This window comes from Bombina bombina, chromosome 8 (genome assembly GCF_027579735.1).
Source record: "Bombina bombina isolate aBomBom1 chromosome 8, aBomBom1.pri, whole genome shotgun sequence".
In the NCBI taxonomy this organism is placed as follows: domain Eukaryota; kingdom Metazoa; phylum Chordata; class Amphibia; order Anura; family Bombinatoridae; genus Bombina; species Bombina bombina.
The window spans coordinates 80,672,351-80,687,410 of NC_069506.1; the positions used below are offsets into that span (position 1 = coordinate 80,672,351).

At 40.5% G+C, this 15,060-nt stretch overlaps 1 protein-coding gene across 1 annotated transcript in view; it reads left to right on the plus strand.

Annotated features, from left to right (window-relative positions):
* SLC45A1 (solute carrier family 45 member 1) overlaps positions 1-15,060 on the plus strand; it is a 75,277-nt gene that overhangs the window by 26,721 nt on the left and 33,496 nt on the right. Inside the window, exons 3-4 of the mRNA XM_053689884.1 lie at positions 11,266-11,358; positions 11,547-11,771. Of these exons, the coding sequence (XP_053545859.1) occupies positions 11,266-11,358; positions 11,547-11,771 (318 nt within the window). The remainder of the gene's footprint in view (positions 1-11,265; positions 11,359-11,546; positions 11,772-15,060) is intronic.

Here is a 15,060-nt window from a genome sequence, read left to right on the forward strand (position 1 = left end):
TAATACTTTTCCTATTTGCATCACACCATCAGGAGGTAAGCAAAGCATCCTCATAAAGAATGTCTCTAGTCTAGAAGGAAGCCTCCTATCTGTGAAAACCCTTGCCAACAATGGACTCATTGTCCAGTTCCAAGGCAACAAATGCACAATTCAAACTGAAGACACATCCTAGCAAAAGGAAGGTTGAATGAACACCTGTACAAACTCATCACTGAAAGTGAGCAAGTCAAAACAACCATTCATAATCCACATAACACATGTATCAACTTGTGGCACAGACGATCGAGGCATTGAAACCCAGAAGCCATAAAGGAACTTGCAAAGGGAGGTTTATCAGAAGACATAATAATATTGCCTTGCAATGTGCTCATGAAGTGCACATGTATCAAAGCAAAGGCCACATGTGTACACCCCTTCCACAAACTAGTCAAAGAAAACACACTCACCCCATGGAACTCATACCCAGTGACATGTGTGGGCCATTGAAAACCCCCACACATGGTGGGAACAGATATTTACTGACCTTGATCAACAAATTTTCCAGGTACACAACCACGCACAAAAGTGAGACTTCAGAAAAACTTCAAGAATTTATAGCTACATTCAGCAACAAATTTCAATGGAAACCAGAAATAATAATACCTACCGACAATATATGAGTGAGGAAGTGAAATCATGGCTAAAGAAACAAGGTATTGTACACCAAACAACTGTACCATACACTCCTGAGCAAAATAGTGTTGCAGAAAGGAAAAATCTCACCCTCATAGAAATGGACAGAAGCATCCTTTTAGATGCCAATTTACCTAATCCGTACTGGGGAGAAGCAATAATGACTGCAACATACCTACAGAACAGGCTACCATCAAAAACTATTAAAAGTACCCCATACGAAATGTAAAATGGATCAAAACCTAGTATGGGACATATTAGAGTCTTCAGATGTGAAGCATACAAAGCATACAAATTGGAGAACACAACCATAGAAGGCATTCTGATGGGCTGCAGTGAACAAAGTAAGGGATATAGAATCCTTTACCCAAAGACCAACAAGATCACAATAAGCAGCAGTGTTTATTTTGATGAAAGACAAACGTCAGAAAAAAATTCCCTGGAAAGCCATGAAGAGAAATTGCCCACTGAACCAGCAAAATATGCTGACCAAAGTGAAGCTGTGCAGGAGACAGAACAAGAAGTGGAGCTTACAATAGACAACTTAGCTACTCACAAACCAGTAGAACAAAACAGTAGAACACATTGAACAACCAGAAATCAGAAGATCAACAGGTGACGAAAGGGATACCACCCTGCAAGCTGTCAAACATCACTAAGACTCATGGAACACTCAAACCAACATCCTGGGAAGATAGAAAAATTGCCAAAAAAAAGGGAAGACAATCAATGGAGAAAGGCAGCCAAAGAAGAAATTAAATCACTTCAGAAAAATAAAACCTGGACACTCACTGAGCTCCCCCCGGTTCACAAAACTGTAGGAAGCAAATAGACCTTTAAAGCCACAAAAATATGATGCAGAAGGAAATATCCACAGATACAAGGCGAGATTAGTTGCCAACGTATACTCACAGAAATTCGGAGAAGATAATGATGTGTGCTGACTACTGTATTACAAGGGATTTGTGTGTTTTAAATGCTTGCAGTTGCATTTGTATAAGTAAAGATACTTGTGAAATGCTTGCTGTGTAATGCTACCCCCTGCACATTTGTGGCCAATCGTCCGTTAGCACAGGGTGTCAATAATACGGATCGGATTGGGATGATTACATTCCGCAACCTAAAAGGTGGCGGATGAGTTAAGGAGCAGCGGAAACATTGACGGTAGAAAGCATCTACCCCTAATGCTGCATTCCTACAAGCTTCTAGTGTCTTTTTGATACATAACCAGCAGTACCTACATCCATATGGCACAAGGGTTTAAGCACAGACAAACGTATAGCTTTATAGGGCTCCATTTATCATTTATTCTTAAAATATGACTTTCAGTTCTCCGCAGCTCGCCTTTTGGAGAGGCGTACATGTGCGCCCATATTTATCATAAAAACTGTAGTATTTTCACGCCAATTTCCAAAGGCGAGATGCGGCGGATTAATGATAAATCTCTCCATTAGTATTATATATGTGCCTTATTTATCGTTAGAAATACTCCTAAATAGACTTGATTTTTGTATAGAACCTAAGTTTATTTTTTTTATTGAAATCTAACTTGTTTAAACCACCCTTAACTGTGTATTTCATTATTTAAATACAAACCTAATTTAATTTTAATGTAATAAAATAAATATATAATTTTCTTTTTAAAACTTTCGTGGTCGTATTTGTAGGAGAATTTTAGGTTCTCCTAGGGCGCAAAATAATGATTAATCTGAATTTGGGTTATTAGAAAGGCGTATTTTTAAAAATACGACTTAAAAAAAGGGCTTTTTGTGCTTTCTTTAGTGCACATGTGCGCCTAGGCAAGAAAGAATAGAGTGGGAGAATTTTGCGGTCGTATTTGCTTATTTTTAGCCGTATTTTGCTTTGATAAATAGAAGAACAATTCCGACAGCGTATTTATAGGCGTAAAAGTGGGAGAATTACAATGATAAATGCTCAGCAAACAGACTTTTGGCTAGTTTCCATTAAGGTGGTAACGTTTGGAAACTAGTGGTAAAACAATTATATACATCAAAGTCTATGGAATTTTTGTATGTTACCACCAGTTTCCAAATGTTACCACCTCAATAGAAACTTGCTTTTAGTCTGTAAAGAAGAAAGAGTAGAAACAAGGAAGTCAGTCTTAGAGGAGCAGTAAAGTCAAATTAAACTTCATGATTCAGATAGAACAAGCTATTTTAAGCAACTTTCCAATTTACATCTATTATCTAATTTGCTTTGTTTAAAAGCATACATAGGTAGGCTCAGGAGCAGCAAAGCACTACTAGGAGATAGTTGCTGATTGGTGGCTGAACATATATACCTCTCATCATTGGCTCATGATTAGCTAGCTCCCAGTATTGGGTTGCTGCTCCTGCAACACAGGATACCCAGAAAATGAAGCAAATTTGATAATAGAAGTAAATTGGAAAGTTGTTTAAAATCGTATGCTTTATATAATTCATGAAAAAAATATTGGGTCTAATGTACTAAACACATATGTGCTGAACTGAAAACATAACCCAATGTCTGAGCAAAGGTAGAGTGACTAAATAGTTACATTGCTAATTACTGATTAATTGCTTGTAGCTGTACTGAGGATCAAATAAAGCAATATCAAGCATTTCATGTCTGTATTAATCTCTCACAGAGAGAAAAAATGAATTGTAAAGGGCATTCATGCCAAGCCACCTGTCTTACAAGCCTCTGGTCCTGTCATGGGAGGGTAAGAAGGAATGTACCCTTAAAATTTCAAGCTTACATTTTCATATATAGTATTTAAATATTGCAATAAGGAATGAAACATTACAGCTGTATATTATTTTGCTAGAGAGAGTTTCCATTTGAAAGATACATTACCTTAAAAAACAGAATTTATGCTTACCGGATAAATTTCTCTCTCTTGTGATGTATCGAGTCCACGGATTCATCCATACTTGTGGGATATTCTCCTTCCTAACAGGAAGTGGCAAAGAGAGCACCCACAGCAGAGCTGTCTATATAGCTCCTCCCTTAGCTCCGCCCCCCCCCCAGTCATTCAACCGAAGGCTAAGAAGAAAAAGGAGAAACTATAGGGTGCAGTGGTGACTGAAGTTTTTTAAATAAAAATATACTACCTGTCTTAAACAGACAGGGCGGGCCGTGGACTCGATACATCACAAGAGAAAGAAATTTATCAGGTAAGCATAAATTCTGTTTTCTCTTGTAAGATGTATCGAGTACACGGATTCATCCATACTTGTGGGATACCAATACCAAAGCTTTAGGACACGGATGAAGGGAGGGACAAGACAGGTACCCTAAACGGAAGGCACCACTGCTTGTAAAACCTTTCTCCCAAAAATAGCCTCCGAAGAAGCAAAAGTATTGAATTTGTAAAATTTGGAAAAAGTATGAAGCGAAGACCAAGTCGCCGCCTTACAAATCTGTTCAACAGAAGCCTCATTTTTAAAAGCCCATGTGGAAGCCACTGCTCTAGTAGAATGAGCAGTAATTCTTTCAGGAGGCTGCTGGCCAGCAGTCTCATAAGCCAAACGGATGATGCTTTTCAGCCAAAAGGAAAGAGAGGTAACCGTAGCCTTTTGACCTCTCCGTTTACTAGAATAAACAACAAACAATGAAGATGTTTGACGGAAATCTTTAGTTGCTTGTAAGTAGAACTTTAAAGCACGAACCACATCAAGATTGTGCAACAGACGTTCCTTCTTTGATGAAGGATTAGGACACAGAGAAGGAACAACAATCTCCTGATTAATATTCCTATTAGAAACAACCTTAGGAAGAAACCCATGTTTGGTACGCAAAACCACCTTATCTCCATGGAAAACAAGGTAAGGTGAGTCACACTGTAAAGCAGATAACTCAGAAACTCTTCGAGCCAAAGAGATAGCTACTAAAAACAAAACTTTCCAAGATAGAAGCTTAATATCTATGGAATGCATAGCTTCAAACGGAACCCTTTGAAGAACTTTAAGAACCAAGTTTAGGCTCCATAGCGGAGCAACAGGTTTAAATACAGGCTTGATCCTGACCAAGGCCTGACTAAATGCTTGAACGTCTGGGACATCTGCCAGACGTTTGTGTAAAAGAATGGACAAAGCAGATATTTGTCCTTTTAAGGAATTAGCTGATAATCCCTTCTCCAATCCTTCTTGGAGAAAGGACAAAATTCTAGGAATCCTAATCTTACTCCATGAGTAACCCCTGGATTCACACCAACAAAGATATTTGCGCCAAATCTTATGATAGATTTTCCTGGTGACAGGCTTTCTAGCCTGAATCAGGGTATCAATGACCGACTCAGAGAAACCACGCTTTGATAGAATCAGGCGTTCAATCTCCAAGCAGTCAGACGCAGAGAAATTAGATTTGGATGCTTGAATGGACCTTGGATTAGAAGGTCCTGCCTCATTGGCAGAGTCCACGGTGAAAAAGCACATCAGGCGTTCGCACTGCTCCTCTCCTACAGTCCGGCTGTTTTAGCTTTAATTGTTGGCCTCTTTTAGGCACCTTATCCTTAACCTTAAACTTTAGAATTTAAAACTATTGCTTATTTAACTTACAAATATTAGCCTATAATGTTACTAACTTAGGCTGCTTTCAGCCCGACCCTGTTGGAGCGATATGCTCATATTTAGGCTATTGTTATAGTTAAATTTTTGTGGTACCACTTAATTCTGGAAGCTATTCCGTTATAATTCTACTAGTGCTTGCTTGACTAAGCGATAGTTAACTTAATACACTTTATTGACTTAGACTATGTTTAGTCTCATGATAGTGGAGTAGATAAATGTAGGCTAACCGCTTCTTACAAGCTTTCATAAGCTCAGACCCTTTGTGGAATTAATACAACCTGAGTCATATATTCCCTTATATTAACCCATATATTTCTAATTTGGGGGAATACCCTATAATACAATTAATGGATAATTTGGGTTATTGGGGGAGACTCTAAGTGGAATAGCACAAGATAAATATATCTTCTTTTACTAACAGTAAACACCTTGAACATATATATCTACATATTAACTGTGTGGTAATCATATTGTATCCACATACAAGTGGTTCTGACAAGTATATCATTCCAATAATCATACAGAAAGTCAATGTGTGATAAGGAAGTTTTCGAATAGATAAGAACAAAGTGATATATTTATTAAACATCACTGATGATATTGGTACTCACATATGTTCGAGCGGATAGTTGAGGATACTCACATTTATTGTTTAAGCTATCCACCGGACTCTGTGATACAGACTGATCACTGTATCACACTAGAGAGGAGCTCTTGCGTACCGAGTATCACTCGGACACATTTTTATTTATTTGGTTGTTGTTTTATTCTCACTGGTGGAAAAATCCACTCTTTTTTTTTTAATACAATTGATATAAAAGTTAAGTTTTAACAAATACACGACACACCACACTACGCACAGCATTGGTTTTGACCCCCAACAAGTGTGCCCAATATGCTTTACTTTTTCTGTCCTTCTCTTTATTAAACAGAGTCCACGGTGGAACAGATGACATGTCCACCAGGTCTGCATACCAAGTCCTGCGTGGCCACTGAAGCTCTCTCCTGCTTGATTCTGGCAACCAGACATGGGAGGATAGGAAACGGTGGAAATACATAAGCCAGATTGAAGGACCAGGGCACTGCTAGAGCATCTATCAGTACCGCCTGGGGATCCCGGGACCTGGACCCGTAACAAGGAAGTTTGGCGTTCTGTCGGGACGCCATCAGATCCAATTCTGGTGTGCCCCATAGCTGAGTCAGCTGGGCAAATACTTCTGGATGGAGCTCCCACTCCCCCAGATGAAAAGTCTGACGACTTAGGAAATCCGCCTCCCAGTTCTCTAACCCTGGGATATGGATTGCTGAGAGATGGCAAGAGTGATCCTCCGCCCATCGGATTATTTTGGTTACCTTCATCATCGCTAGAGAACTCCGTGTTCCTCCTTGATGATTGATATAGGCTACAGTCGTGATGTTGTCCGACTGAAATCTGATGAATTTGGCCGCAGCTAGCTGAGGCCACGCCTGAAGCGCATTGAATATCGCTCTCAGTTCTAGAATGTTTATCGGGAGGAGAGTTTCCTCCCGAGACCATAAGCCCTGTGCTTTCAGGGATTTCCAGACTGCACCCCAGCCTAGCAGGCTGGCATCTGTCGTTACTATGAGCCACTCTGGCCGGCGGAAACACATTCCCTGAGCCAGGTGGTCCTGAGACAACCACCAGAGAAGAGAATCTCTGGTCTCTTGGTCCAGATGCAGTTGAGGAGATAAATCTGCATAAACCCCATTCCACTGTTTGAGCATGCATAGTTGCAGTGGTCTGAGGTGTAGGCGGGCATAAGGAATTATGTCCATTGCCACTACCATGAGTCCGATTACCTCCATACACTGAGCCACTGATGGCCGAGGAATGGAATGAAGAGCTCGGCAAGTGATTAAAAGTTTTGATTTTCTTACCTCTGTCAGAAATATTTTCATTTCTACCGAGTCTATCAAAGTCCCTAGGAAGGAAACTCTTGTGAGAGGGACGAGAGAACTCTTTTTTTATGTTCACCTTCCACCCGTGAGATCTCAAAAAAAAAAGCCAACACGATGTCCGTGTGAGACTTGGCTAGCTGGAAAGTCGACGCCTGAATTAAGATGTCGTCTAGATAAGGAAGGGCCACAAACTGGTAATGCCTGTCCAGAAAGGCGAATCTGAGTAATTGATGATGATCTCTGTGAATAGGGATGTGTAGATACGCATCCTTTAAATCCATGGTAGTCATATATTGACCCTCCCGGATCAGAGGAAGAATAGTCCGAATAGTCTCCATCTTGAAAAGATGGTACTCTGAGGAATTTGTTTAGAATTTTGAGATCCAAGATCGGTCTGAAAGTTCCCTCTTTTTTGGGAACCACAAACAGGTTGGAGTAAAAACCTAGCCCTTGTTCCGCACTTGGAACTGGGCGGACCACTCCCATGGTATGTAGGTCTTCTACACAGCGTAAGAACGCCTCTCTCTTTGTCTGGTTTGCAGACAATTGAGAAATGTGAAATCTCCCCCTTGGGGGGGAGTCTTTGAAGTAAAGAAGATATCCTTGGGACACAATTTCTAAAGCCCAGGAATCGTGAACATCTCTTGCCCAAGCCTGAGCGAAGAGAGAGAGTTTGCCCCCTACTAGATCCAGTCCCGGATCAGGGCTACCCCTTCATGCTGTCTTAGAGGCAGCAGCAGGCTTCTTGTCCTGTTTACCTTTGTTCCAAGCCTGGCTAGGTCTCCAGACTGACTTGGATTGGACAGAATTCCCCTCTTGCTTTGCTGCAGGGGAAGCTGAAGCGGCACCACCCTTGAAGTTCCGAAAGGAACGAAAATTATTTTGTTTGGTCCTCATCTTATTTGTTTTATCCTGAGGGAGGGCATGGCCTTTCCCTCCAGTGATGTCTGAAATAATCTCTTTCAGTGCAGGCCCGAATAGGGTCTTTCCCTTAAAAGGGATGTTCAACAGTTTAGATTTTGATGACACATCAGCAGACCAGGACTTAAGCCATAACGCCCTGCATGCTAAAATGGCAAAACCTGAATTCTTTGCCGCTAATTTAGCCATTTGGAAAGCGGCATCTGTAATGAAAGAATTAGGCATCTTAAGGGCCTTAATTCTATCCATAATATCCTCTAATGGAGTCTCCCCCTGGAGAGCCTCAAACCAGAAAGCAGCTGCAGTAGTTACAGGAACAATGCATGCAATAGGTTGGAGAAGAAAACCTTGATGAACAAAAATTTTCTTTAGGAGACCCTCTAATTTTTTATCCATAGGATCTTTGAAGGCACAACTCTCTTCGATAGCTATAGTTGTACGCTTAGCAAGAGTAGAAATATCTCCCTCCACCTTAGGAACTGTCTTTCACGAGTCCTGCATGGTGTCAGATATGGGAAACATTTTCTTAAAAACAGGAGGGGGAGCGAACGGAATACCTGGTCTATCCCACTCCTTAGTAACAATAGTCACAATCCTCTTAGGGACTGGAAAAACATCAGTGTAAACAGGAACCTCTAAGTATCTGTCCATTTTACACAATTTCTCTGGGACCACTATAGGGTCACAATCATCTAGAGTAGCCAATACCTCCTTGAGCAATAAGCGGAGGTGTTCAAGCTTAAATTTAAAGGCCGTCATATCAGAATCTGTCTGAGGGAGCGTCTTTCCAGAATCAGAAATCTCTCCCTCAGATATCAAATCCCTTAACCCTACTTCAGAACATTGTGAGGGTATATCGGATACGGCTACTAAAGCGTCAGATGGCTCAGCATTTGTTCTTAACCCAGAGCTGTCACGCTTTCCTTGTAAACCAGGCAGTTTAGAGAAAACCTCTGTGAGGGTTTTATTCATAACTGTGGCCATGTCTTGTAAAGTAAATGAATTTGACGCACTAGAGGTACTTGGCGTCACTTGTGCGGGCGTTACTATTTGTGACACTTGGGGAGAGCTAGATGCTAAACCCTCATTTCCTTCTGTCTGAGAATCATCTATTGCAATATTTTTAAGTGCTAAAATATGCTCTTTATAATTTATAGACATATCAGTGCAAGTGAGACACATTCTAAGAGGGGGTTCCACAATGGCTTCCAAACTCATTGAACAAGGATTTTCCTTGGTGTCAGACATGTTAAACAGGATTGTAATGTAACAAGTAAGCTTGGAAAGTAAATAACACTTTAGACAAAAACGGTACTGTGCCTTTAAGAGAAAAAAAGCTGAACAAACTCTGCAAAACAGTGTAAAAAAGCAGTAAACAAAACAACATTTTTACAGTAGCATCATAAAGCCTTAGTAACTTTGCACAACTATGCAAATAAACAATTAACCCCTTAATGTAAAAACCGGATTGAAAAAACGTCAAAACCGGTAAAATAACGTTCAGCACCTTGCCACAGCTCTGCTGTGGCGCCTACCTGCCCTTTAGAAACGATTTGTGGGGAACAAAACCTCTTTACAGCCCTCAAATACAGTAGGAGCCTCTGGAGAAGTAGCTGGATGCTTCTGAGGTAAAGAAACTGCGCAACTGAGGCGACAAAATAGGCCCCTCCCACCTCACTTGATGTTATGGGGCCTAAAAGAAACACAACAGAGTGTTTCTTAAACTAGCCATGTGGGTTAATAACCCTTAAATAAGCCACAAAGACCCCTTAAGGTACCTCAAAAAACATTATATTTTGCAATTAAACCAAAACGTTTTTTCCTATCAGTGTCACCAGTAACTATGAGCCCTTTATGCAAAATTGGATTCCTTTTCACTGAATACAGCTTACCTTTCCCTCATGGGGATATTTCCAGCCTTTTCTAGAAATAACACAGTCTGTCTAGAAAAAAATAGACTGAATATACCTTAATGCAGTTAAGCCTGCAAACTGTTCCCCCAACTGAAGTTTTCCTGTACTCGTCAGCCCTTGTGAGAACAGCAGTGGATCTTAGTTACAAAATGCTAAGATCATCATCCTCCTTGCAGAAATCTTCATCCCTTTTCTGCCAGAGAGTAAATAGTACACACCGGTACCATTTAAAATAAACTTTTGCTTGAGAAAATAAAAACTAACATTTTTGTCACCACACTTACTTTACCCTTCGTAGCAGTTAAGCAGGCAAAGAGAATGACTGGGGGGCGGAGCTAAGGGAGGAGCTATATAGACAGCTCTGCTGTGGGTGCTCTCTTTGCCACTTCCTGTAGGGAAGGAGAATATCTCACAAGTATGGATGAATCCGTGGACTCGATACATCTTACAAGAGAAATTACTCTTACTCCCCTATTCCTCATGAATGGGATGACGTAGTACATGAGTGCATGCGCAGAAATGTGGTAGCAAATTTTGATGAAGGAGAAAACTTTATCTGCTCATTGCTCAAAACCTTGTTATTACGTAATCACATTCCACAACATATATGGAGTGCAATCACCTAATTGTGCGCATACACACATTGAGGTAGCAAATTTAGACAGAACGCCGGTAGATAAGAGAGCTTTTGTTTTGAAGTGTGGCCTGCTTGCTTTTTATCCTTATAGTTGCTGAAGGTAAGACGTATGTTCCTATACAGACTTTTTATTTGCATTTTCCAGAGATGTATTCACTAAAACGGCTCTTAAATACAACTGCTTCTGTTAACTTAAAGGGACACTGAACCCAATTTTTTTCTTTTGTGATTCAGATAGAGCATGCAATTTTAAGCAACTTTCTAATTTACTCCTATTATTAATTTTTCTTTGTTCTCTTGCTATCTTTATTTGAAAAAAGAAGGCATCTAAGCTTTTTTCTTGGTTCAGAACTCTGCACAGCACGTTTTTACATTCTTGCATTTCAAATAAAGATACCAAGAGAATAAAGAACATTTGATAATAGGAGTAAATTAGAAAGTTGCTTAAAATGTCATGCTCTATCTGAATCACAAAAGAAAAAATTTGGGTTCAGTGTCCCTTTAAAAACAGCAGTTTTTCAGATTCATGCGGCAGCAATGCCAGCAGTCTCAACAAATGCAAATGCTTTACATGCTGCACACACCACACATGCAGAATTAGATCTGAGTCGATGTTATTCAATACCACGTGCACAATTTTGTTTTTAAGGTTTTATGCTGCAGCCTCTCTTAGGGGCATGGAGTGATTCGTGCACATCAAGGTTTGGGCGAAGAAGACCATTCATTCTAGTTCTTGCCATAGGTACGTGTTCAGTTTTGTGGTTTTCAAAATTTTATCTTTCACATTACAAAAGAAACCTCTTATTTAGATGCTTAGAGAAAATTAATGTACTGTAATTACATCATAGATAATTAAAAAGACATAAAATGTTTTAATAAAAATTAAATTTCTTCATGAACAAGAGTAAATAGTTTATGCTCTTTTCCTAGGAGCTTTGTTTGGGCTTACTCTGCTGCTCAATGGACGGGATATGGGACTGGCCATTGCTGATACAACAAGTCACCATAAATGGGGACTTATTCTCACAATCTGTGGTGTTGTACTCATGGACTTTAGTGCAGATTCTGCTGATAATCCTAGTCATGCTTACATGATGGATGTGTGCAGCCCAGAAGATCAAGACCGAGGCCTTAATATTCACGCTTTGCTTGGAGGTATTCACTATTTGTTCCTTTTTTTCTTTTTTGCTAACTTTTGTAGGGAAGTTCATTTAAATGGTCAGAATTGTATATTTTATTTTATTTAATCTAAAAGAAAGCATTTTTAAAATGTATTACAGTTTTTGTTTTCTATAAGATGGATATTTCTGTTCTGGTAAAAAAAAAAAAAAAATATTCTTGTGAGGTGAGACTTCATAGTCCTGCTAGATGCCTCCACTCCCACACAATGACAAGCTTCCATGTGGATTTAGGTGACTATAACTGTCAGCTTGGAGCAATCCCCAATGCCAGCTTACTAGAATGACATGTTTTGCCCCTCCCACCAGGGCAGCAGAGGGGGTCCTCCGATCCTAATGTGTGTATGCCCCCCAATATATTTAATGTAACTTTAAATAAGACATTGTACTTATAATAACTTGTTAGAGATACATGGCAGATCAACTTTTTATGATTGCTTAATTTCCCACGTAACAGACAGATTCAGCTTTTTCATTTAAACTAAAGTGGGTCAGGGTTCTTAAAGTGACACTAAATAAAAAAAAAATTCTTTCATGATTCAAATAGAGCATGCAATTTTAAGAAACTTTCTAATTTACTCCTATTATCAATTTTTCTTCGTTCTCTAGCTATTTTTATTTTAAAGCAGGAAAGTTTAGGAGCCAGCCCATTTTAGGTTCAGCACCCTGGATAGTGCTTGCTTATTGGTGGCTACATTTAGCAAACCAATAAGCAAGGATAACCCAGGTTCTGAACCAAAAACGGGCCGGCTCCTAAGCTTTAGATGTCAGCTTTTTAAACAAAGAGAACAAAGAAAAATTGATAATAGGAGTAAATTAAACAGTTGCTTAAAATTGCCTGCTCTTTATGAATCATTAAAGAAAAACATTTGGGTTTAGTATCCCTTTAAAGTTAGCATCCACCAAGCCTCCCTGTGTAGCAATTTTTTTTATCCAAGTTACCTCCCATTTCAACCAAGGACACAAGTTCAATCTATAGTATGGAGAAGTTATATTAGCATCACAATCATGCTGGTATTTGAAAACATAATTTATGCTTACCTGATAAATTCCTTTCTCCTGTAGTGTGGTCAGTCCACGGGTCATCATTACTTCTGGGATATTAACTCCTCCCCAACAGGAAGTGCAAGAGGATCACCCAGCAGAGCTGCTATATAGCTCCTCCCCTCTACGTCACACCCAGTCATTCGACCAAGAACCAACGAGAAAGGAGAAGCTAAAGGGTGCAGTGGTGACTGGAGTATAATTTAAAAATTTAAACCTGCCATAAAAAACAGGGCGGGCCGTGGACTGACCACACTACAGGAGAAAGGAATTTATCAGGTAAGCATAAATTATGTTTTCTCCTGTTAAGTGTGGTCAGTCCACGGGTCATCATTACTTTTGGGATACCAATACCAAAGCAAAAGTACACGGATGACGGGAGGGACAGGCAGGATCTTTATACAGAAGGAACCACTGCCTGAAGAACCTTTCTCCCAAAAATAGCCTCCAAAGAAGCAAAAGTGTCAAATTTGGAAAATTTGGAAAAAGTATGAAGCGAAGACCAAGTTGCAGCCTTGCAAATCTGTTCAACAGAGGCCTCATTCTTAAAGGCCCAAGTGGAAGCCACAGCTCTAGTGGAATGAGCTGTAATTCTTTCAGGAGGCTGCTGTCCAGCAGTCTCATAAGCTAAACGTATTATGCTACGAAGCCAAAAAGAGAGAGAGGTAGCAGAAGCTTTTTGACCTCTCCTCTGACCAGAATAAACGACAAACAGGGAAGACGTTTGTCGAAAGTCTTTAGTTGCCTGTAAATAGAATTTTAGGGCGCGAACTACATCCAGATTGTGCAGAAGACGTTCCTTCTTTGAAGAAGGATTTGGACACAAGGATGGAACAACAATCTCTTGATTGATATTCCTGTTAGTGACTACCTTAGGTAAGAACCCAGGTTTAGTACGCAGAACTACCTTATCCGAGTGAAAAATCAGATAAGGGGAATCACAATGTAAGGCTGATAACTCAGAGACTCTACGAGCCGAGGAAATAGCCATTAAGAACAGAACTTTCCAAGATAACAACTTTATATCAATGGAATAGAGGGGTTCAAACGGAACGCCCTGTAAAACGTTAAGAACTAGGTTTAAACTCCATGGCGGAGCAACAGTTTTAAACACAGGCTTAATCCTGGCCAAAGCCTGACAAAAAGCCTGAACGTCTGGAACTTCTGACAGACGTTTGTGTAACAGAATGGACAGAGCTGAGATCTGTCCCTTTAAGGAACTAGCGGATAAACCCTTTTCTAAACCTTCTTGTAGAAAAGACAATATCCTAGGAATCCTAACCTTACTCCAAGAGTAACCTTTGGATTCACACCAATATAGGTATTTACGCCATATTTTATGGTAAATCTTTCTGGTAACAGGCTTCCTAGCCTGTATTAAGGTATCAATTACTGACTCAGAAAATCCACGTTTTGATAAAATCAAGCGTTCAATTTCCAGGCAGTCAGCTTCAGAGAAATTAGATTTTGATGTTTGAAGGGGCCCTGAATCAGAAGGTCCTGTCTCAGAGGCAGAGCCCAAGGTGGACAGGATGACATGTCCACTAGATCTGCATACCAGGTCCTGCGTGGCCACGCAGGCGCTATTAGAATCACTGATGCTTTCTCCTGTTTGATCCTGGCAATCAATTGAGGAAGCATCGGGAAGGGTGGAAACACATAAGCCTTCCCGAAGGTCCAAGGTGCTGTCAAAGCATCCACCAGGGCCGCTCCCGGATCCCTGGATCTGGACCCGTAACGAGGAAGCTTGGCGTTCTGTCGAGACGCCATGAGATCTATTTCTGGTTTGCCCCAACGTTGAAGTATTTGGGCAAAGACTTCCGGATGAAGTTCCCACTCCCCCGGATGAAAAGTCTGACGACTTAGGAAATCCGCCTCCCAGTTCTCCACTCCCGGAATGTGGATTGCTGATAGGTGGCAAGAGTGAGACTCTGCCCAGCGAATTATCTTTGATACTTCCATCATCGCTAGGGAGCTTCTTGTCCCTCCTTGATGGTTGATGTAAGCTACAGTCGTGATGTTGTCCGACTGGAACCTGATGAACCCCCGCGTTGTTAACTGGGGCCAAGCTAGAAGGGCATTGAGAACTGCTCTCAATTCCAGAATGTTTATTGGCAGGAGACTCTCCTCCTGAGTCCAAGATCCCTGAGCCTTCAGGGAATTCCAGACAGCGCCCCAACCTAGCAGGCTGGCGTCTGTTGTTACAATCGTCCAATCTGGCC